This window comes from Mirounga angustirostris, unplaced genomic scaffold (genome assembly GCF_029215605.1).
Source record: "Mirounga angustirostris isolate CCGP_5_RB_7025 unplaced genomic scaffold, mMirAng1.0.hap1 SCAF_2, whole genome shotgun sequence".
In the NCBI taxonomy this organism is placed as follows: domain Eukaryota; kingdom Metazoa; phylum Chordata; class Mammalia; order Carnivora; family Phocidae; genus Mirounga; species Mirounga angustirostris.
The window spans coordinates 98,281,334-98,305,714 of record NW_026991710.1 but is presented as its reverse complement, the minus strand read 5'-3'; the positions used below and the strand labels follow the sequence as shown (position 1 = coordinate 98,305,714).

Sequence of the window (24,381 nt, the reverse complement as noted above, 5' to 3'; positions counted from 1 at the left end):
CTCTCTGGTGCAAGGAGTAAGTTTTATTTCATGATGTCTTTCTTGTCTGAGGAATTTGTGTAGTAATTCCGTGTATGTCATTTCATTTTATAGACACGGAGATGCCATAGAGTAATTGGGGTTTTCAAAGGAATGATTGTTTTTCTGGAATAGATAAAAGGCCACTCGGGAAAATACAGATTAAAGCAGAGTATGCGGTGAGAGTCATGATGGTGTATTTTTCAAATACAAATGGAGAACGTGGCAACATCTATTACCAGTAGTGTTCCAGGAACGTATCTTCAAAATAGGAAGAATTTACTTCACTTGAAAATACTAATTGCAGGTGTATCTGGAATCCAATGAATGGTTCAAGGAGGTGTCTCAGGAGGCATTAGTATGCTTTACTTCCCCCTCTTGTTAGCTATTATTACAGCTTCTCTTATTGCTGTAACTTTCTTAATGTTCTCACAAAACCTCAGTATGTAATTTCTTAGACATAATATTGGATATTAATACTATAGCAAATTTGGCTATTTGGGCCACACATTTATTCAAAAGATCTCATTCCTTATCATTCCCCAGACTACTCCTCATTCTCAAGTTCACTTTCATATTGATATAATGTTAGGTAGTCTTGACTATCAATTGCTAAACAACTTTTTCCTCTTTCTGGATAGATTCATGCAAATCACAAGTGAATTAACAAAGCCTGGTGAATTAGCTACAAACATTTCATCAACCCTCTAAGCCACATTGGATGTGTAGTCTTAGCCTAAGATAAAAGATAAATTCTTCTGGAGGTACTAAAATGTCTAGGTCCTTATAAATACACATTTGAGATTGAGCGAAGGGACCCTTCGGTAATATGCATGTCTGAAGTTCTTAAGCAACTATCCCTTAAAACAAGGAAACAAAAAAGAAAAAACTCTGGGGCAGGGATGGAAAAAGAACTGGGGCGCCTGGGTGGCTCAGTCGTTAAGCATCTGCCTTCCGCTCAGGTCATGATCCCAGGGTGCTGGGATGGAGCCCTGCATTGGGCTACTTGCTCAGCTGGAAGCCTGCTTCTCCCTCTCCCACTCCCCTTGCTTGTGTTCCCTCTCTCGCTGTGTCTCTCTCTGTCAAATAAATAAAATCTTTAAAAATAAAAAATTTAAAAGTTAAAAAAAAAAGAAATGTCTAGAGCTTATCTCTTTGTAAAAAGATTCCTAAGTTACACCCGTCAAAAAGGTCCTCTCAACTTTGTTCTGATCTATTTCTTAAACATTATGAGACACTTTCTGATAGTGATGTGCAGACTTTTCAGTTGCATCCTTGCTATTAACCTTGCCTGTTTTGGAAGTGGTAAGTCTAATGCAGGTAAGTTCTTTTTAAAATTTAATTCATAGATCAGCAATCATTGACCATCTGGAATCACACATGGGTATGACCTAGGCTAGAGCTTTTGTGTGTGTTGTAGCTGGGGGGAAAGTTATCTCCAAATTCTTTCATTTAAAGGGCCTGAAGGAGGTGGGGACAGAGAGGACGATCACCTACAATTTATCACTGTGGGTCAGTTATTCCCAGGCAAAATGCAACTTTGATATTATAACTAGTTGCTAAATGAAGTTCATTCTAGATCAGTACTTTTTTTCTTTTTGCAAAAAAATGAAGTCTACATGAGACCAGATGAAGTCTGACAATGCAGTGCATCCCCAACAATACACTGATAATTAAACATTTATGCACCATTCATAAGACAGGATTTTGACTTTGACCATGGTTCACAGTGCTAGGTAGACTATATATAGAAGTTTAAAAAACGAAACAAGAGGACAACAAAACAGAGGTTGAACAATGAAAGCAAAGAAGATACATACTAAATGGTTCTTTTTATAAAAGATTGCTTTCTATATGAATGAACGGTACATTTGACATAATTTTATTTATTTATTTATTTATTTATTTTATTATTTTTTTTAAATTTTATTTATTTATTTGAGAGAGAGAGAATGAGAGACAGAGAGCATGAGAGGGAGGAAGGCCAGAGGGAGAAGCAGACTCCCTGCTGAGCAGGGAGCCCGATGCGGGACTCGATCCAGGGACTCCAGGATCATGACCTGAGCCGAAGGCAGTCGCTTAACCAACTGAGCCACCCAGGCGCCCTTGACATAATTTTATACAATGGAACATGGGCGTTTTGACAGCAAAGGATGGGGATCTTGTGATGCAGGTGAAATGATAAGCAAAGGGTACTGGAAATTCTGCTTTACAGCATCACCAGCTGTTTCTCACCTTACTCCAGGGTGCCTTGTGGCTCCCCGAGGCCTAGAGGTCCCTCTGAGCTTCACAGTGCTCCCCCTTCTCAAGAAGTATCTGTGTATGTTTCAAGAACAGTCAGGAGGAATTATAATCACGCTTTACAGACACTAGAACCGAAGCAAATCATTCTAGTCATGGCTTGGAGAAAAGAAAAATTATTCTCACCTAAGCTCCGCTTTTCCTCATTAGAAAAATGATGTATTTAATTTTAAGATGCGTTTCCTGCAAATATCCTGGAATTGAAGGGGTAAGGAAGAAACAAATTTTGTGAGGTTTTAAACTGACCTTGCTTCTTTTCTTTCTTTTTTTTTTTTTTTTACGATTTTATTTATTTATTTGACAGAGAAACATAGTGAGAGAGGGAACACAAGCAGGGGGAGTGGAAGAGGGAGAAGCAGGCTGTGGAGCAGGGATCCTGATGCAGGGCTCGATCCCAAGACTCTGGGCAGATGCTTGACGACTGAGCCACCCAGGCACCCCAAAACTGACCTTGCTTCTTAAAAAGTATTGGACTACAGGGCGCCTGGGTGGCTCAGTTGTTAAGCCTCTGACTTAGGCTCAGTCATGATCCCAGAGTCCTGGGATGGAGCCCGGAATTGGGCTCCTTGCTCTGTGGGAAACCTGCTTCTCCCTCTCCCACTCCCCCTGCTTGTTTTCCCTCTCTCGCTGTGTCTCTCTCTGTCCTGTAAATAAATAAAATCTTAAAAAAAAAAAAAGTATTGAACTACATCAGAATACTCACAAAACCTAAAAACCCAATTTTTTAAGAAGGTATTTATATATTATAGAATCTCAGAAGTGGAAGGGATTTGAGATCTGCAATCAAGCTTCAATGAGGTACAGGAGTTCCTTTTACAACACACCTGATAGGCATTGTAGTGGGGAAAAGCACAGGCTATGAAAACAGATGAACTTGGAGTCAGCTGGTGGGTCTGCCATCTTAGGACTAGCTGTGTGACTTTGGGCAATTTTCTTAACCTCTCTGAGCTCCAGGTTCCTTATCAATTAAAAAAATGATAATTTTTCTCCAAACAAGGTTGTTATGAGAACTAAATTAAGTACATGTATTAAAGCTCTTAACACCTTTTGTATGTCCAATATATATGTTAATTCCTTCTCCATCTCTTCCCCACACGATTTTTGAAGTTTTAAGTTAAACTGAAACTTACTGTCTTGTAACTTCTGTTCATTACTCCTAACTTTTCTTTTTCATCAATAGACACATTTACTCCCTCATCCACACCATAGTTCCTCAAATATCCAGCTCTCCTATCTCTCATTGGTCTCTTCGCCTCCCACTGGTAAAAGTACAAACATTCATCTCATATTACGGAACTTCCGACGTCACCATCCTTTTTGTTTTAGAAATAAACTTTAGTGCATCAAAGATCTGAAAACAATGGTCTTGTTGGGATCAAAGCTGCTACTCAGTGGGTCTACCTGTCCCTTTGTTCTGTACATTCTTCTAGTATTTAAGCATCCTCTGACTGATTTTGCATTTTGTCAATCTACCACACCATTTGATCATCATAATGCAACAGCGCAGCAAAAACACTGGGATTTTCCCCGGTGAACCTTAAAGTACACGAATTTGGGGGTTTTTTTAGTTTTGAAAATTCTACAATCATATTTGTTTTCCTTTTAAAAGGCTAATTAGCCTTCAAAGTGCTCCAAAATTCTACTTTAGCCTAGATCCCCAAATAAAAATGTTTTGATTATGGCCAGAGAGATTTAAGTTAATTATTAGGAAGAACATTTTTGATCGGAGATAACAGACTGTATTGCCCTACAGCCAAGGGAAGTCATACAATCCCTTTCCCCAGAGATAAGAAAAAAGGGCCAAGGAACTTTGTACAGTCCCTTCTCTAGATGATAAAATTGTATGATTCTATTCCTAGAGATATTTCTTCTCAGCCTTGATTAGAAGCAGGGGTCCGATAAAATCACATCCGAAGGCCCTCTTTATTCTCCTATTTAAAAAAAAAAATAAAGAAAAAGCACGTTCAGTGCAAATTATTCGCAAGTTTGAGAATGGCTGCCTGCGAGGCGCTTTGGGAGCGGGAAGAGGGTTTGCTGCCATCTGCTGGAACCCTGAGGTCAAGCCCGCAAGATCCGTGCTTCACTGCCCACTCAGCGCAGACTAGGCCTCCAGAACAGTGGGAAGCAGGTGCCGTTTACAAGTCTGGCTGTGCCTGACTGGACAAACTGGAAAACTACTTATGGGTCTTAAAGAATAAGGTTGACCTAAGTGTTTTGAGTGTTAGAAAAGTGTTTTACAAAGTGCGGTTCACAACCACCAGCATCACCTGGGGGTGTATGTTACAAGAACAAATTCCTGGGCCCCATCCAGACTGACTAAATCAGAATTTCCACTGTGGGGCCAGGAGGGGGAAAAAAAAAGGTCTTAATTTCCTTCTGCGAACAAAAGTTGGAAAATGGTGTGTTAGAACCCTCTGAAGGCAATGGTTGGCTAAAACTAAAGTGCTGTATATAAAGGAAATCTTGTTAGTTGGCATACTGAAGTGTAAAATTAAAATAAAAAAATTCTAAGTGATCTATTCTGCTTTGCTTTTTATTTCAACAATAGCACCCACTCTGGGTTGTAACATTTCGCTGGCTGTTTTGTAATGGAGAATTAAAAATCTAGTTAGCTTATTTGGGTTTATATAAAGAATTATAATTGGCACCATCTGATAAGCATTAACAAGTAGTCAGTGGGCCAGACCATCAATTAACTCTTGAGTGTGATATAAAGAAAAAACAACTAGTAATGGAAGGATTGGTATGACACTTAGCACTTTATTTATATTAGTGCAGCCTAGTCTTTGGTGATCTTGAGCTCTAGAGGACAGTTTTGTGACTATTTCATTACCAATCTGAGACATGTTAGGAGAAAACAGAACTAAGGGGTATGCAATTCAAGAAAAAGATCTAGTTTTTTTTACTTTCCAAGAAAAAATGTAATTAAATGGCGCAAAAGGAAAACAGAACTAAATCAATTTAAATGTATTTGAAACAAAAGCGATTTGAGATTCAGATAAAATTTTCCGCCTCTCAGCTTGTTTTGATTTTTTTTTTTTTTTCTCTTCAAGATTAGTCCCAACTTCTGCTTCTGACTCAGAAAGATTCTAGAGGCACACCAGAAAACCCACAAAAATGCCCTGGGTTTGAAAAGCAGCTGGAATTCTAGGTTCCTCCCTGCGTCAGTCACTCAACTTCTGAGAATTGTTTTTCATCCCTTGCTCTGTGAACTGGGAGTTTGCTCTGTTCAGAGAGAGGGTTCGCTCTGTTTTTGGAAACCGCTCATGCTTCTCAGGCAAGGGGATCAATTACTCTGAAACGGCCAGGTTGCTGACCCTTTGTCCTGGGACAGTGTTGGGGAGGAGGGATAAGAAGAGCTGTCTGCAGCGCCTTCCGAGGTCAGCCAGGTTCTGTCAGAGCCCCAAATGTTGCAGGCCCGAATTGGGGCATCCTCGGCAATCGGGTGGCCAGCTGTTCCACGTTCTGTGGGATGGGGCCTATTTAAGTTTCAACTATCCTACCAGAACCTTCCTCAGGAGACCAACCACCCAAATTTACAAGCATCCCCCCACATAAGAATTCTCTGTACATTGCAAGGGCACCACACTTGTTTTATTTAACATTGATACTTTGAATTGAATGCAGTCCCTTTCTAGCCGAGTCTCAAAGCTGATGTTAAGGTTTTAGGTTTTTTGTTTTGTGTTTTTTTTTTAAATATTGTACCATCTCTTTGAATCCTGGTCTCATTTTGTACACCATTACAACACCAGGACAATAGATGAAGACGAAGAAAAAAATTGTCCAACAGGCTGAAGAGAGAGGAACATAGACATATAAAGGTTCAGTAAGAAGAAAACAGAATACATAACACCTTCTCAGTACAAGCCTCTTGAGAAGAGATTGCTTGTGTCTGTAGATGTACAGACACCGTTTCCGCTTTTTCTAGTTTAGTTGTGTTCGATCCCTAAAACTGGGATGCACATTAACAGAAAAAAACAGAAGAACTTGTCTAATGGTTGTGTGTGTGTTTTCCTCCTTGGAAGTTTTTGAAGTAGCTACTGTTTGTTAAGTGGCCTTTGCAATAACACTGGTAGCTAACACTTGTTGAATGCTTTCAATTTGCCAGGCACCGTTCTATACCCCTAACACTATGGATTCATTTAACCTGCACAACCTGTGATGTGCACCCAGTACTGTCTCCATGTCACAGGGAGGGACACTGATGCTCAAAAAGGCGGAAGCATCTGCCTAGTCTCCTTACGAGCCAGAGGCGGGCCTGGATGCAGTTGCAGGCACCTAGGCCCAGGGCCACACTTACCCACTACAGAATGTGCCTCTGTACATTTGGGGTTGCGTGTATGGTGAATTTCACTTAAGAAATGGTTCTTGCCATTTGCAACAACGTGGCTGGAACTGGAGGGTATTATGCTGAGCGAAATAAGTCAGAGAAAGACATGCATCATATGATCTCACTGATATGAGGAATTCTTAATCTCAGGAAACAAACTGAGGGTTGCTGGAGTGGTGGGGGGTGGGAGGGATGGGGTGGCTGGGTGATAGACATTGGGGAGGGTATGTGCTATGGTGAGCGCTGTGAATTGTGTAAGACTGTTGAATCACAGACCTGTACCTCTGAAACAAATAATACATTAGATGTTAAAAAAAAAAGAAGAAGATAGTAGGAAGGGAAAAATGAAGGGGGCGAAATTGGAGGGGGAGACGAACCATGAGAGACGATGGACTCTGAAAAACAAACTGAGGGTTCTAGAGGGGAGGGGGGTGGGGGGATGGGTTAGCCTGGTGATGGGTATTAAAGAGGGCACGTTCTGCATGGAGCATTGGGTGTTATGCACAAACAATGAATCATGGAACACTACATCAAAAACTAATGATGTAATGTATGGTGACTAACATAACATAAAAAAAAAAGAAATGGTTACCTTTTTCATCCCTTAAACCAAATCATGACTTTTTAAATTTAAAAAAGGGGGGTGGGAATATTTTTCTGCATATTGTTCTTAAAATTTGAGAGATTTCTCTTCATCACTATTCTTTTTTCCCTTAATTTACCTGGTGTAAATGAGCACAACCCTAGTAGTAATATACAATGCTAGTTGGCTGGAAGTGGGTGTTCGAGGAGTTTGGTCTAGTGCAAATTCTGTTCAGTGGTAACTAGCAAAATGTTAGGCTTCCCCCCTACAATGTATTGAGTTATAAGCAAATAGGCCGACGGAAATAAAACTATAGCTTTTCTTCTCCCCTTGTACCTGTTTACAAGTGTCTATCATTTGGGGCTACCAAACTCTAAGAAATCTTTTTAATATTTCTTACTTTAATTTAGAAGATTTATTTATTTATTTTTAAAGATTTTATTTATTTATTTGACAGAGAGATAGCGACAGCAGGAACACAAGCAGGGGGAGTGGGAGAGGGAGAAGCAGGCTTCCCTCGGAGCAGGGAGCCCGATGTGGGGTCCGATCCCAGGACTCTGGGATCATGACCTGAGCTGAAGGCAGACGCTCAACGACTGAGCCACCCAGGCGCCCCATAATTTAGAAGATTTAAAGTAACTTTTGAGTTATTTCTAAGACAGGTAAAGCTTATCGCTGTGATGCCACAATTCCTTTCATCCGTGACCTTTGTCTTGCGATCAAGAGAGGTAATGTAGCCTTGTGGTTAGTGAATGGCTCTGGTGCTTGACTGTCAGGTCTTGAGCCTTATCCCCACCTCCTGTGATAAGTTCCTTAACTTTTCTTTACCTCAGTTTCTCATCTGTAAAATGGGATGATCATAATATCTACTTCATAGTCATTTTGTGATGACTAAAAAAGTCAATGTTTGTTAAGTATCTAGAATGGCAGCTAGCATATATCTAGCATATAGTAAGCCCTCGTAATGATCACCTTAATTAGTGGCTCTATGATTTTTAAATTAAGGCAGTGGAGCCCTGCAAATATAATGAGGGCGTTTTTACAATGAACTTAGAAGTTCATGTCTTCTCTCCTTGAAGTTAGTGATGGGAATGTTCAAACCCCTGTCTAGAATCCATTACACCAGTTCCTCAGGAGATGTTTTCAAAATAACAATGAGACATAGTTGAAGAAAAAAAGAAAAAAAAAAAGCTACTGGAAAAAACATAAGGTGTAAAACTGTCCTTGCTGGGAAGTCTTTGACAGAAATAACTGTTGAGAAATCTTCCATTGAGGACACAGTGGCTGGAAAGTGTTGCTGCCTCATGCATATCCAGGAGAGACTTAATGGAATGCTAGGATTCCAGTGACAACTATATTTTAGATTTGAAACACTGAAAGTTTGTGACTCTCTCATTATTATTCTATTTAGAATTATTCTTATTGAAATGTCTTAAGTTATTATGGGTTTAGTAACAAGCCAAGCTGGGTACGGTTTCACTATTTAATAAGAATATAACCTGAATTACATGTAGTCAGAATGGCATGAAGCCTAGGAGAACACTTCCTTTTACGTAGAGACTCCGATTTTACTTTATTTTTTTTTATTTTTTATTTTTTTTAAAGATTTTATTTATTTATTTGAGACAGAGAGAATGAGAGATACAGAGAGCACATGAGAGGGGGGAGGGTCAGAGGGAGAAGCAGACTCCGTGCCGAGCAGGGAGCCCGATGCGGGACTCGATCCAGGGACTCCAGGATCATGACCTGAGCCGAAGGCAGTCGCTTAACCAACTGAGCCACCCAGGCGCCCCTTACTTTATTTTTTTAAGTGACATTCCTCCCCAATCTCAGCCCATAAGTATCACCTATTCATCCTAAAATAAGAAAATAAGAGAATTTGGGTAACTAGTACAAAAGCACTGTCAAATTCACCTTTTTTACTTATAAGACAGATGCTTCTTTCTCAGAGACTGGTCTTCATTTCCAACATACTATCAAAGCATCTGAGTTTATGTGCAATCTTCCGAAAGTAAGGGGGGTCTTTCTAATGTCATTCAACAGGTCAGAGTCACCTATAAAGCCCATACAGAGTAGGCTCTTGCTAAACAGTTTGGGGAACACACAATTAACAGGTCTCAGGGAGTGGTATTTTGGGGTCTAATGAGACTGTGGAAACCATGCAGTACGGAAGGGAGGGTCCAGGCTTGGATGTCAGACAAAGGTCTAGTTCCAAACCTATCCTACAACTTAAAAGCTTAATGACTGTCGGACAAGTTGTTTAGCCTCTCCGAGCTTCAGACACCTCACCTGTAAACTGGGAATAATACCTTCCTTTCAGCATCATTCTGAGGAGTAAATGAATTCACAGTATAATCAATTAGGAGTGCAAGTCCACATTGAATACAGAGTCCACTAATGAACACTGTGTGATCTTGGGCAAGTTATTTAGCCTATTCGTGCCTCTGAATCCCAACTATAATTTGTCAACTGGGGATAATGATAGTAGCTATTCCATAAGGACTACTGATTAAAAGACATAATCTGTGGTGATCACGTATGGGAATGGAGGGAGGTGTGGCTGAAATGGGTGAAGGATGTCAGAAGGTACAAACTTCCGGTTTTACGATAAATAAGTCTGGAGAATACAATGTAGAGCATGGTGACTATAGTTAATAATGCTATATTGTATATATGAAAGTTGCTAAGAGAGTAGATCTTAAAAATTTTCATGACAAGAAGGAAAATTTGTAACTGTGTGGTGATGGATGTTAACTACACTTATCGTGGTGATCATTTCACAATAAATACAAATATCAAATCCTTATGTTATACACCTGAAATTCATATAATGTTACATGTGGATTGTATCTCAATAAAAGAAAAGAGATAATCTATGAAAGATACTTGGCACAACTCAGGGCCCCAAATTTGTGTTCAGTTAATGTTAGCTATTGCTGTAACTTATGGGAAATATTTAACACAGTTCTTGACACATAGTAGAAAGGTAATACATGAACCCCTCCCCCCCAACCTCCTGCCTTTTCCTCGGGCCTCATGAGGTTGTTTGAATGGCTGCCCAGCTTCCATCTCCATCCATGTAATCCTGCATTGGATCATAATACTTGACTCGAGGCCTTTGGGTGGTTTTGAAAACAGATTACTGCATCAAGTAAGGATATCAAAGATTCCTTGACTTCTAAAATGTCTGCTGAAGAACAAAATACTTTGCTGCTTGATATTTATTCCCAAGAAGAAAAATTCTCTCAGTTTATTCCTAGATTGCGCACTACTTTTCAACTCAGAGCTAGCTGCAATCCTTTGTTTTTTGGTTTTGTTTTGTTTTTCCATGAATGAATCATTAATAGTTATCAAGGAGCTCAAGAACTAGAGGCTGTGAAAGCAGGATTCCTCCATGGCACATATGAATGTTATTATTCTGGGTATTATTAGTGTTATCAGGGAGAGGAAGGAAGGTAGGCTGGAAAGTAGGTCCTTGGGACCACTTTTATTAGGGACCCTGAATGTATATTTCACCAGTCAAAAAACACACATACTTTAGATAAACACGCCAAGAATGAGGTAACAGGGGTAAAAGAAATTCTATGTATCAATAACAAAAAATGACTTAAACTATAGGACCCCATAATAAGCCTAACTTTCTTTTTGAGATATACTTTATTAGCTAGCAAACCTTATATAAAATCAGGAGTCAGAGAAATGTCTGACAGGATTTGATATTTTCAAATTAAATTTTTTCTTCACTCAATTGCCTCTGAGCAATAAGCTCTGTGATTTCCAAGTGCCAAGAGGTAATTTAATGTATAGATATACATACCATAGAAACATTAATTTTTTGAAAATTTAATAAACTGGCTGTACCTGATAATGTTAAGGAAAGAATAAGTCTGATTTGGGGGGCTCTTCCAGAAGACTTATTTTTTTTTTTTTTAAAGGTTTTATTTATTTATCTGAGAGAGAGAATGGGAGACAGAGAGCATGAGAGGGGGAGGGTCAGAGGGAGAAGCAGACTCCCTGCCAAGCAGGTTGCCCGATGCGGGACTCGATCCCGGGACTCCAGGATCATGACCTGAGCCGAAGGCAGTCGCTTAACCAACTGAGCCACCCAGGTGCCCCCCAGAAGACTTATTTTTATTGGCCTGCTGCTCCATAGGATAGACTATAATTTTCATACTTTTCTTTTTTCTTTTTTTTTTTAAACCGTAGAGGAAGAAAAGGAGACTGGCCTCTTTTAGTGATTTTGCCTGGTGTTTGGGTCCTGTGGGAATTTGTGAGTTTGCTTTATGGCCTTTGGCCAACCCTGGTGGGAAGTCTAGAGAAGAATTCAATTCTGCTTTTTCCCAGAATACTTGTTGACGAACTTAGTAGCACTGAAGTGTTACATGAGTCTTTGTGTCCCCCAGAGTCCAGTGATAAGGGGACATGAGACCAGTGAGGGTCAGTGTGTCTGGGAATATAATGTTGGTTCTTAGAATTTATATATTTTTCTCATGAACTCTTAGCAATCTTTAAAACAAACTCAACAACTCTGATTTTAGGAGGGAATGAGCACCCTCGCTGCCCACTGCTTCCCTTTGAAGCATTTTAAGCATTTAGCTTTTCAGAAAACAATCACTTCTTGTTGATAACCATGACTTCAAATAGCCTTCCTGCTGGGCCGGTTGTGACTCATAAAACAGCAGGGGATTTCAGGAACTCACCCTTAGAATACGGGTGCTTGCAGCTTCTCAACTTTATAACTGGATAAAATGATACACAGCAAGGGCTTTTGCCTGAAAGGTTAAATCCACCCTCAGACACTAAGAGTCCTGTGTCTTCTCGGGCTCTTAAGAGGCTGAAAGTGCCCAAAGAGTGTCAGTGTTTGATATGCCTGTCAGCAGCACAACGACCTTCAAAGTTCTTTAACCTAGTAGCTGTAAATAGGACAGTGGTCCCAAGTTTGCTTTAAACACAGATCATTTGTTTTTGACATCTCAGATGTGACTCGCTGCCAAGCTAGAATTCAGGCTGTGTGATAATACTGAGCTGCCCTCTGAAGGAGCCCTCTTCTAGAAAGGGGTTGGCACGATCTAGAAGAATTAAAGAACCCTGGCTTGCTTGAAAGAACGATGTGTAACTCGGATCGGTTTTCCTATAGTTAAATGAGTTGCTTCTTGTGCAGATTAAATGAGATACATGTTACCATTAACAATCATGCTAGATATATTTTGAAGTACAAACTTTTACATGCTCCAGAATGACAACCCAAATGTGTCTTATAAAATACATTCCTAAAAACTTATGCTTTATGCTACCAACAAATGGTCAAAATGCAGAAACAGTGTGATCCTTCCTCTCTCAAAACAGAATGTGTTTTTATCAAAATATTAGAAACAATATCATAAATGTTTTAAGATTGAAGTGTCAACGCTCCGATTCCCAGTCTTACCAGTTCTGTGATTCAGTCTATTCTCCTACAAGACTGAGAGGCTTATGCTGTGTTTCGATTTACATACGCCTCTCTTCCTAGAATATCTAGTATTGTGCACATTCGTCATGGCACAACGGTCCAGGAAGAGAGGTTTGAGACATTGTTAAGGGGAAACTCACGGGGAAAACATGGCATGAGATCCTGCAGCAAGTCAGTGACTGTGGCTACATTTTCTTTTATATGCCAGCGCCTGTAAATCATGCAGTGGGTTCCTTGGGATAAGGTACATAAGGCCCCGAACATAACACAGGCCCTCAGTAAATGACCATTGCTATGGTGTTGATGATGAAAACTTGACTTCACAGGTGCTCTGCCTAGAAACTAAGCTGACAAAGGACAAGGGAAAAGGCAAGGTGCTAAAACTAAACCAAACCTGCCTCCTCATACCCCACAACCAGCCAAACATCTGCCACCACAATGAAGCAAACAACACCCAGATTGCAAAGGGTGCCCCGTGGGCGGGAAGCTGAGGTCATGAGTTCTAAGTCTCCCACCTGCCACACTGACATCATTCCCATAACTCCAACCTGAAAGGTGGTACATACAGCTTATTCTGCATGCAAGTTCCCAGGAGGCTCTCTGGTTGAGGAGAAGAGGCAAAGGGAATCCCTCTTACTCCAGGGAGCTGGCTTGGGCCTTTTCTTTCCCACTCCCCCAGCCTCACGGTGTGGTTACACTCCGTCACGGATATAGTTCGGGAGGATTCCACCCCTCCTCTATAATGTAGGACCATACGATTCAAGATGAGACCTATGCTTCTAGTTCCCAGTTGAGGTTGTGGATGCTTTGATTGCATGCCTGGCATGTTTCTTAGAAGCATTTTTGGGCACCCTATGACACTCCCAGTTATGCTAGTGGTGTGTTTAGTCATCAACTCCAAATAGTGGCTCTGCTAAGATTGCCACCTGTCCTACAGGAAATGGACTGAAAACACTTCTCATTCCTACATACCACAAACCCCTGGACAACTGGGAATACTTGTGGGTCATTACTAGCCCAGGCTACATTTGAACTGGTCATCTCAAATTAACTACGCTGTGTTCCATGATCTTTCCTCTACTTCATACTTCATTCTTTAAATGCTATGTCAAGAATGCAAAGTTATAAAAATGATCTCCTTTCCTGCTTCACCTTATGAAGCCTTTTTTGGCTGTCCTATTAAAAAAGAATGCAAAATGCACAGCATTTAACAGACTTCCTTTGCAGGGAGCAAGTAATCCAAACAATAGTGTTATATAATGGATAGATTGCTTTTTCCTTTACCCCGTATTAATCCTCCTAATTGATTTCCAAAAAAGGCAAATGAGGGACCTAGCTGCATCCTGTGGTTGTAACCTCTAGGTAAACTGCCACCAAAAGGTAATGGAAGATTTTCCAGAAAAAAAGCAAAAGAAACAGCTCCATTGTCCTGCAGCTGACTTAATTCTTTTTGTACGTTCTGTCGTAGAGTTTTACAATGTACAGACAAATGAATACGCTCACAAAAGGAAATTCAGAGGTTTGGGGGAGCAACAGAAGAGAAACATCAGCGAAACGACTTAGGTCAGAACAGTCCTACAGGGAAGATTATTTTTAGAAATATGTACATTAAGCAGATAAAGAAGGACGTGATATTTTAATAGGATAGTGAAAAATAGCAGGTTGACAGTGATAGCAGTAAAAGAACAGGAATACAGACATTTTCAGAGGATTAAAATGGTACCATGTACCCTCAAAGCCGACAAGATTTTATAAGAGGTCTCTAAACATATCTCCTGTATTGAGTAGATGGTTTTCCTCGGAGCTGTCAAAAACGCTTTGTGGCTCTCTACATTAATTCCTGTTGAATATTTTCCATGGTTGGTCAGACTTGGACTTAAAATAGATATGAGGAAGGTCTTCAGGTTTACCGTCAGTAACATTATTAACTTCATAGGCAGCTGGATGATGGCATGGTGTGTGACCAATCCAAATTTACAAGGTAACCTTGCCTGAATCCTCCTGGTCCATAAATTACAAAGTGAAGGTATGAGAATATAATTGCAAGGAACAGTGGGAGAAGCAGTGGCCAGAAAGCAAAACAAACACAAGGAAAACAATCTGTGAGGTCACTCAGAAGTGATGCTAATCATTGTGTGTTCTCACCCTACGGCCTCCGCACACATGGGGTTCCTCGTGCTTCACAATCAGCCCTGTAGTCGGTAATCCTTCATGCCTCAATCGTGTGCTTTCCCAAGGGAAAAGAATAGTCCTATGTACCTTTATCTGCAGCCTGCTCACCCTCTTTCACGTTATTCCTTTACACTGTACTCTACCACTTGCCTCGGCTGAAGAACACAAACTTACACTTTCATGCGCAATTGGTGATACACTCACTTCCTTTCTTAATCAACTGGGAAGAGAAGATGGAAATCCGTCTCTAAGGATAATTATCCTTCTTGCCCTATCTCATTTACTTTAAGGAAGTCTTCTGAAATGAGTTAATACATAGAAAACCTAATACATAATAAGTGCTCAGTAATCACTGACCCCCTGTTCCTCACCCTTCTGATTAAACTATGTACATTTCAACAATCCCCAGAGCACCTCCTCTGCAACATCCAACAGGTGGCTGAGGTTGACAGACCAGAGCTGATCCCTGTCCTCAATAAATTTCTTATCCCTTACCACTAGTATTAGAGATAAAGCACTACCTAAAAAGGAAATCTCCATCAATACGTGTTCTATTTTCACTACATTTGACCCTTTTCACCATAGAAGCAGAGCTGTTGTGCTACGTAAAGGCCGTGTGCAATGTCTGCTAACACCGATCACTGTCTTTCTTGTGACTAAAGCATAAATCCTAAGCATCCTGCTTACTTAATATAATGGCACATGTCTATTTTGGGGTGCTCCCATATTTTTTCAGTGTGCAAAGGAGATAAATGTGTTTTAAGTCAATCTGAGTTAGATTTTTGACCCATTAAAAATAGTATGCTCCTTGGACCCAGATTGGGAAGTGACATCTGAAATTAAGTAAGCTGAGGACTTGCTAGGCATTCTCGGGGACTCAAGTAACACTGCAAACAACTTGTTTCAAGCAAAGTGGACACTCAGCTTCGGCTATAAGGTTACTCTTCCGCGATAGATGGTTTCCACACCTGAACTGGGACACCACTTTTCTTAGCTGAGAACTTCGGCCTCGGTGCCACAAAGTAAGACGTTGCGGCTGATTCTTGCTTGGGAGAGGTGGCAATGCCCACGGGCACTGGGGATGCGCTCACCGGTGAGGTGGCCTCTGCAAAGAACGCAGGCGGAGAGCTGTATGCGGGCACCGAGTACACAGAGGAGGCCTGCGCAGTAGTGGGCGAGGCAGCGTTCACGGGCCGGGGAGGAAGAGCTTGCTTCATGGCTGGCACTGGACTGACCTTGGCGGACGACTTCTGGAGGAGGCCATCCTTTGCATCTGGAGGTTGGAAAGTAAACAGGGATGCGTTTAGCTGATACGGTTGGTGCTTCATGACGTCCAAAGCATTGAGGGGTTTTTTGCCCTTTTTCTTGCTTGTCTTGGAGGCCTGTGGGGCTGGAGACTGAGACTTGAGAGCAGCCAGAGGGTAGGAGGGGGAGTGGATAGGATTGTAGGCCACAGGAGGAGGTGCGCGGACGTTGGAGGAGTACTTCCAGCCGGCCGGTAGGGACGGAGTGGGAGACTGGGCGCGAGCAGCATGGGCCTGCACCGTGTCTGAATCGACCACATACTTCTCCATCCTCGACTGCCTTTTTGCAAAGAGCTGGGCTCCTTTCCCACTCATTCCTGGGAGCTCATTGGATGGTCCCGCTGCACCAGCGTGAGCAGCGTTCGCTGTTGCTGCGGGAGCCGCCGGCTTAGGTGTGTAGTTGGGACTGGCTACTGCTGGTTGTGGTCCTTTGAAGGGACCAGCCAGGGTCAGAGCGCTCGCGGGCCGGGCAGGGGCGTGGGCAGGCTGGGCTATTTTGATGGAGGAGACACGGGTGCCCTGCGACGGGTTGGACGTGGGGAAAGCAGGAGGCTGGGTCGGAGGCACGCCTGGGGACCAGACCGGAGACACTGGAGTTCCTGGCTGGGAGGACGAGGACTTGACTGCGGGTTTCGGAGCAACAGGAGGCGGAGTCTTTTGTTTTGCCGAGGAGCTCTGCATGAAATTACAAGCCTCTGCTCCTAAACTGAGGTAGTCTTCTTCGGGTCCGGAATCGACTCCGGCTCCAGCGACCTTTTTGCCTTCCGAATTTTGAAGAAGTGACAAGAGTTCAGGATTTGGGCTTACTTTGGGCTCTTTAAAAGTGAACATGGGCTTCGTCGTGCTTCTCCTTTTGGCCTCCTGCAATATTCCTGTTCTTTTTGCGGGCACAGCGATCCTTTCATCCCGGGAGGCTATTCGCTCAGATGAGTCGTAAAAGGCTGGCTGGGACCAGGGGGCAGGCTGGGACCAGGGGGCAGGCTGCGGCCACGGAGGAGGCTGTGCCGGGCCAGCTCCCGGACTTGATACCGCTCTGGAGAAGGCTTCAGGTGGAGGTGTGACTGCAGAATAAGGTGGAGGCGCCGGGAAGTCCGCCATGGGACTTGCCATGTTTCGGGTTGGGGAGAAGGGGGTCGCTGGCTGGTTCACGGACCCCGGGAAGGGTTTGGCTGTTCTGTTCATAGGGATCATCCTCTGGGCCTCTGCTGTTTCGGACACCCCACTGAAGCCATTCTGTTGGGGCACATGGCCATGACCATGGCTCACCTCGATGTAGCTTCTGCTCACAGAGCTCTGCACTCTTACAGATTCTTCGTCCTTCCTTTGGTAAGAAGCCATGGTTCTCAGGCCCTCCGACTGTGCAACATCGGGTTCTCTGCTTGGCACTCCACCCACCCTCTCCTCCTCTTTTTGGGCTGCGATCTGATCCATTCGCTCCCTCCTCTTGGCAAACATGAGGGCGCCCTTGCCTGAGGTGTCTGGCAACATCTCCATCTTGTCGCCTCTGTTCAGTTTCTTCTCGATGTCCACTAGTCCGGAATCCCAGTCAAAGTTCACAACTTGTGCGCTGTCGTCAAGGTCAGACAATAACTCTTCATCCACCTCTGATTCACTCGTGCCCAGAAAAGCTACTTCACAGGTATCCTCTTTGTCACCTCCTTCGTCCTCGTCTGCCTCGCGCTCAAGTTCGCCAGTGCCGTAGCTGACTAGGGTGTATTTCTTGGCCCGCCTACGACGCTTCTTAAACATCAACACCCCCTTGGAGTTGGGGTTGGGGGCATCTGTAAGAAGGAGGGCAATGCTTTTGCATTTAGATTTTGCTTCTTTCACCTGCTTTTCTGATAGGCTTTCACTCCTCCTGAGCCCTAGGGAAAGTACAAAAATTAAATTGAGTTGATGAATTCCAAGAAGACCTCATAGCAACCCAGAAATCAACTCTCCTGGGGGAAAGTAAATATGGAAAAAACATGCTTACAATTGGCCGCTGAATTTTGAAGCAATCTAACTCATTTGTCTTTCTTATTTCTTTTAAAATGTATACTTTTATGATGGTATACAATGAAATATATAACTGCACAATGGTCTGTTTCACTTGCTCATATAAATACATCTTTATGTATGGTGATTAGAATATATGCAATATATGGATCTTTCTACTTTGACAATAAATGTTGGCTACTAAAAGTCCATAGGATATAATCAAAACTAAAAAGGAAACAATTTAAGGACATAATATAGTCTGAAAAACAAGGTAAGACATACCTTGTACTTCCGTATTTAAAAAATAAAATGTCAATATAAAACTGTCTCCAAGCATTTTTTAAAAGTGGGAGTGGGGAGGGCAAGAAACTGTTATTTCGAAGTGTTTCAGTGTAATGAATTTAAATATTTAAGTTTTCTTCTTTTTTTTTTTTTAAACTCTGACATCTCCCCAGAGTCCCTGTATTCATGGTGACTGGATTAATATAAATTCAAAAAACTGAATGAATAATAATTGAAGGCACTGAATCAATAATTGCTAATGATTTGGAACATGGGATCATTGTGAATACATGTAAGAAATTCAAGCTACTAAAGCTGTCTAGATAAATTTGCTTGAAATGGATTGCTATTTTGGAAATATAACACTGCTTCAGTCGCAGCAAGAATAAGCATAAATCTTAAGGAAATTTAAAAATTATGTGACTAGTGACCCTCTTAATTGTGGGTAAAAGCTGATGCAGAAATTCAGTCATTTAAAATGAGAGTTTGACAGTTTTAAAGTAACAACATTTATATTTAAATTTTTTATTTTCTCATGACTGTTATACAAAATAAATTGGCGGCAAACTAATGTATAGCATCAGTTAATTGTCATCATGTATTTAACGATAATGAGCATGACTCACAAGCAAGTTTAGAATTCTTCAAAATAGTTCAGTGGAAATTTCAGAAAAACTTTTTGAATATTTTATGACTGAAAATTAGGTGTTTTTTTTTGTTTTGTTTTGTTTTTTTGTCCCTGGAAAAAATCAGACTTCATGATTCGTTTTTTTAAAAAATAAAATAGAATCAGAGTGAATAGTTTTCTAACAAAGTTACAGATATTCCCTGGCAATCGAATTTTATTTAGAGAAAACAGTAAAATACGTAATCATTACTAAATGTAACTCCTTTTTTTGACCAGTGTTATACAACTTCCTATTAAATTGACAGTCACAGTTGCACAGTTGTTGCTCACTTCATTGCCAACATGTAAAGTATGGGAGGGATGCCTTAACACACTTGTTTAATATGCCATAAATGTGATGCTTCAAGTCTAAGGACGATTAACAGCACTTGCCAATAAAGCTACAAATGGTTATGCTAAAGATATGCTTGGAAGGGAATAATGAGAGGTTAGAAGATTTAACATAGTACTTTGAATAACTGAGTTCATTACCGTTGCGTATCGTTCATACCTTCAAGTGCTTTTGCTAGTCAGCCTTTACCTCCTCAAATGAAATTCTAAAATTTGTTTAAAAAAAAAGAAAAAGAGAGAGAAGAAAATAACAAAAATCATAAAACCTAACTGACACTCTTATCTGCATTCTCCTTTCTGTAATCACTCCCTTGGGTAAAACAAAATACCGTAGACAGCCTTGAATTTAAATATATTTTACATTTGGGGACATTTAAATGCCTCCACGGGTCCCGGGAGACTGACTCGTGTGTCTAGAAGGTAGATGAAATGCTTTGCAGTCGAGTGAAGACATACAAAACGGAGAGGATCATGTAACTGCTCAGTATGCCATATGTCCTTGTCTGTCAAACTCACTTCTGCAAGCATCATCAAGCTGCACGACAATTTTTTTTTTTTTCAAAATGAGGATCTGCTTTTAATATCAGTGGTGGAGCCTGTATTTTCAAGACACCACTCAGCAGCAGACTCAACCATTTTTGACATTTAAACTCCGAGTCCACCTGACTTCAGATACTCCCCTCTGCTATTTTACCTGAAATCTTACAACATTCTGAGACAAATCAAAGAGACTCGTTAACAATATTATTTTCTTGAACAGTTCCTGGCCCTTTGGGGATAAAAGAAAGTGCCTTAAATACATTTAAATCTATGACAAACTTCCAACTTATTGCCTCCTCCATTTCAGAAATTGGTGTTCTCCACAATTTCCCATTTGTTATTCTGTGCATTAATTAAAAAAAAAAAATTTTTTTTTAAACCACAGAGAGAGACATAAGAAAAATCTTAAAAAGAAAAAAAAAAAAAATCCATGTAAGTGAAGCAGTAGCAAAATGCCCTAAGCTCCCAGGGCCCTTCCAGTAGCCCAGCAGGGGCCCTGGGCCGGACTTACGTGCGTGGCGCGCTCGGTGCTTGTGAGGTCGGCTGTGATCCCTTTCCGAGCGTGGATCTTCTCCCTGCTCTGTGCCTTCTGATGAGACTGCAAAGGATACCAGAGAAGGAGGTGCTTCTGACTGCCCTCCTTCCACTGGAGAATCCACACACCCCTTTCCTGCCTGAAGCCTGCACCCTTCCGTCTTCTGCCTGTCCAAGCAGTCGAGTATCACTTCCACTCGGGGCAGCCCCGAGTCTCCTGGTTCACTTCCCTGGATCACTTTTAACTCTTTGCCACTGGAGAGCTGGATTATCTTGCTGGACCTCAGAGAAGCCTCCCCTTTCTCCTTTGTGGGGACTGAATTTATGTGGACGATCCCGCTGTGGTGTACAAGGGGAGGATCTGGGTCAGGAGACTTGGATTTTTCAGCTCCCACGAGAGCCACCACGGGGACATTCGTGACCTTGTGTCTCTCTTGTGAAAGGGACAGTTGTAGCTCAACCACAGGGCCTGGCTGCCCAACTTCTGCCTTCTCCCTTAAGATAATCTCGTCTGCTAAGCGTCCTGTTTGGGAGTCAGGCATAGGGGGTGCCACATGGTAGCTCAGGCCTGTTTCTTCTTTTATGCTCCCAGAAAAGCCAGGACCACTCCCTTGGTCCTCAGCTAGAGGAGCCCCACTCCTGACTGAGGCAACGTACAACTCTCTGTGCTGGTTCTTTGCGGCTGGTCGAATCTGCAGGGTGGTACTTTCCACGCGCCCCTCATGAGTGAGATGCTCGGGGGGGTTGTTTTCAGTTTCAGAGATGGAAGTCTCATTTACTCCACTGGATGGTCTGCACACAGAAAAAGCAGTCCAGAAGGTTAAATCAGAGTGTTACACCTGCCAAAGAACTTTCTGACACTTTCATGATACATGATACAGTCAAAATATTTCCTCTTAAATGTCAACTGCAACATATTTGAGAGCAGAAGTTGGCAACAGGTTTATATTATTATTTAAGGATCTTCCAAATAAACTTTTCTTTAAAGCAAAGCAAAAATGCTTACAAAAGATTATGGAACCTAAATCCATCCTAAATTCAGCTTTGATTTTTTAAAAGCACAGGTTATAGCTACACGGATGTCCAAACTTTATCTGTAATTATTTGGGTGTTTTCAAACAACCACGTTCGTTCTAATATGACAAAGCATTTCAGTGTCTTACTGACTCTAAGTTTAGGTCTGAACATTGCAATGTCATGTAAACATATTCAGCAGCTTCAGAGTAATACTAATATACAGATAATTCAAATAATCCTTTTAGAGGCTGTGCTTTCTTGAAAGGAATGAAATAGAAGCTGTTTTTCAAGCTCCAGAGAGCATGTGTTTTGTAATAAGTGGACCCCAGCCCAGTACTCTTGTGTAAAGAGAAATCCTTTCCATGCTGCAATGAACCATTGAGTCATGGAGTATTTATAATCGGAGATGTCTTCCCTTCTCCCATTTGAACCTGTCTCTCAGAGCATTTCCTTATAGGATGTCTGAAGTCAAACTGTTCCTTTATCTCTCAGCTAAGAAGCCCGGCTCTGTTCACCACCATCCTTTGCTTTCGGCCTTAACCATTCCCAGCTGGTTTTGCGAATCTGGGTTTGCAAGAAGCAATGCCAGTTTAAGAGTCAAACGACTTCTTGCTAAAATGCTAATTTAAACTCTGCTTTTAGAAGAGAAGCATCACTCACAGAACAGCTGTAGGAGATGCCTTCATGTTTCACATTTGTAAGTTTTTTTTAAAAAGCAGCAGTGTCCATCTCTGCCCCTTTCCTCCTCCCTCAAAATGCCCCCCTGATTAATGCCAGATCATCATTTGAAGGGAGTGAACCCCTACTCAAGGGGCTACCCAAAGGAATATACCTTAGAATCTGTCTGATAGAGTTTCTGACTAATGTTCAAAATCATTTTTCCTAACTTTGCTTTTGACTGCATTTAGTAAAGCAAAACTAAACAAAAACAATAAAAAACTAACAGTCAAATGAATTGCGGCTTTCTTTAAGGAAGTAATCTGTAAACCCTCCTGGTAATTAAAAAAAATTATAACACAGCATTTTAAAAACATGATGATAGCAAATTAGATCTTTCTTATATAGGAAATGATTAATACACTCTATGCAACTAAACTTGATGGTACCAAAAGGTCAGAGAGTTTTAATTTAGGAGGGCCTCGGATGGAAGTAGATTAAATCACTTTGAATTATGTTAGCAATCAAATATGAAGCTGAGAAGAGAGTCATTTGAATTTATTCCAGTCTTACAAAGTGTAATACAGGCAAATGGATCATATAAATGTTAACATTTACTGGTAGCAGAAGCAAAATGGATATACATGAATACAAATCATGAGAGCACTAAAGGTTAAAGATTTGTCCTTAAAATGCTCAGTTCCTTTCAGTCTACATAGGGACAATGTTCAGATACCCAGAACGGTGGTGGTGATGATGATGATGATGATGATCATCATCATCATGATTGCCTTTGGGCTGATTTTAATTTGAGATTCCATTCAAACCTCATCAATTAATTATTTATTTTGCCGATGTCAAAATACTTAAGAGAAAATAATCATCATCATAATTCCAGCTATTAAAAGTAGCAGAGACCTAGTTCATTTATTTCTGGAAGTAAATATGTACCTAAGGCTCAGCTTTAAATCACCATGGATTTTCCCAGTGATAGCCATTGTAATCAAAACAAGAACCAGCAGGGAATGTCCCAGACCACAAATATGTTCCAAAGAAACTGGCCTCATTAAAAGAGTAAAGACACTAAAAAGGGAACAAATTAGAAAAGGTTTTCCCCTTATTTGGGATGTGATTAAACCTTTAACAAAGATGGAAGTCTTCAAATACCTCAGAGATTTATGGATGATAATGGCAAACGCTGTGTCCACTCTTGGCAAGACACAGTTTTCTTTTAAACGTTTAGTTTTCTTTTAAAAGCAAAGGGCAGCTTTATAATTAAGTAGGATCCTAAAGGCTTAGACATTGGGCTTGCTGGGTAAATACTTAGATGGGAGAGTCTAAGAATAGTGCTACATTTCTTTTATTTTCACAAGATGATGGCCCTACCGAGTTCATGTGTGAAATAGAATCAATAGTGAATGATTATCAGAAGGGTAATGCCACACGTCGTGTTTCTGCAGAGTTAAGACAAAACCTGGAGGGCTTTCAATTCTGTGTGAGATTGTCCTCTGGCATCTTCCTGAAGGCTGCTCTCCAGGAAGCCAGAACTCTCCTTTCTGGAGGCATTACAGTGCATGGTCAGAGCCTCACTTGCAAAGTTAGCAGGGATTTGTACATGGTCCTGTGGTTTGCACAGGACCGTAAAAATGTTGATGCTGTCGCTTTTTTGTGATTGCCCTTGTTTTCTTTTGTCTTAACGTTTAAAGTTTACTACTGCGTTTTTAAGCAATTACGTAGGGAGGGTGGTATTTGGGGAGATCAAATTAACCAGTGATTTCCATTAGTAGTCCACCACCTTTATTCTAACCATCTGCTTTTGTCCATACTCAGAAGGTTTTGCTACAGGTCCTGACAAGCAGAAATTGAGCTGCTTTTAGGGGGTTTTGTTGTTCTTTTCCTTCTCCTAGGCATTCTCTTTGTATAAAAAAAAATTGTTGTACAGTGTAACAGTTTAACACTTAAACATTTTTTAATGGAATTGATTGCTGTTCTTTTTTAAACTTTTAATTCCAGTATAGTTAACATACAGTGTAATATTAATTTCAGGTGTACAAAATAGTGATTCAACACTTCCATACACACCCGGTGCTCATCATGACAAGTACCCTTCTTAAGCCCCATCTCCTATCTCCCCCTCCACCACCACCCCCCACCACCCCACTGGTAACCATCAGTTTGTTCTCTAAAGTTAAGTTA

General features: G+C 41.2%; 1 protein-coding gene across 3 annotated transcripts in view; it reads right to left on the bottom strand.

Annotated features, from left to right (window-relative positions):
- SYNPO2 (synaptopodin 2) overlaps nt 1-24,381 on the bottom strand; it is a 164,437-nt gene that overhangs the window by 16,357 nt on the left and 123,699 nt on the right. The window contains exons 3-4 of one of the 3 annotated variants that reach the window (XM_064584989.1): nt 20,489-21,303; nt 15,822-18,022 (exon numbers count right to left, since the gene is read on the bottom strand). The exons of 1 other annotated variant lie outside the window; for it this stretch is intronic. In XM_064584989.1, coding sequence (XP_064441059.1) covers nt 15,822-18,022; nt 20,489-21,303 — 3,016 coding nt within the window. Of the gene's footprint in view, nt 1-14,298; nt 18,023-19,597; nt 19,627-20,488; nt 21,304-24,381 lie in introns of those variants that run through there. One more of the 3 variants, XM_045880519.3, reaches the window with a different exon arrangement.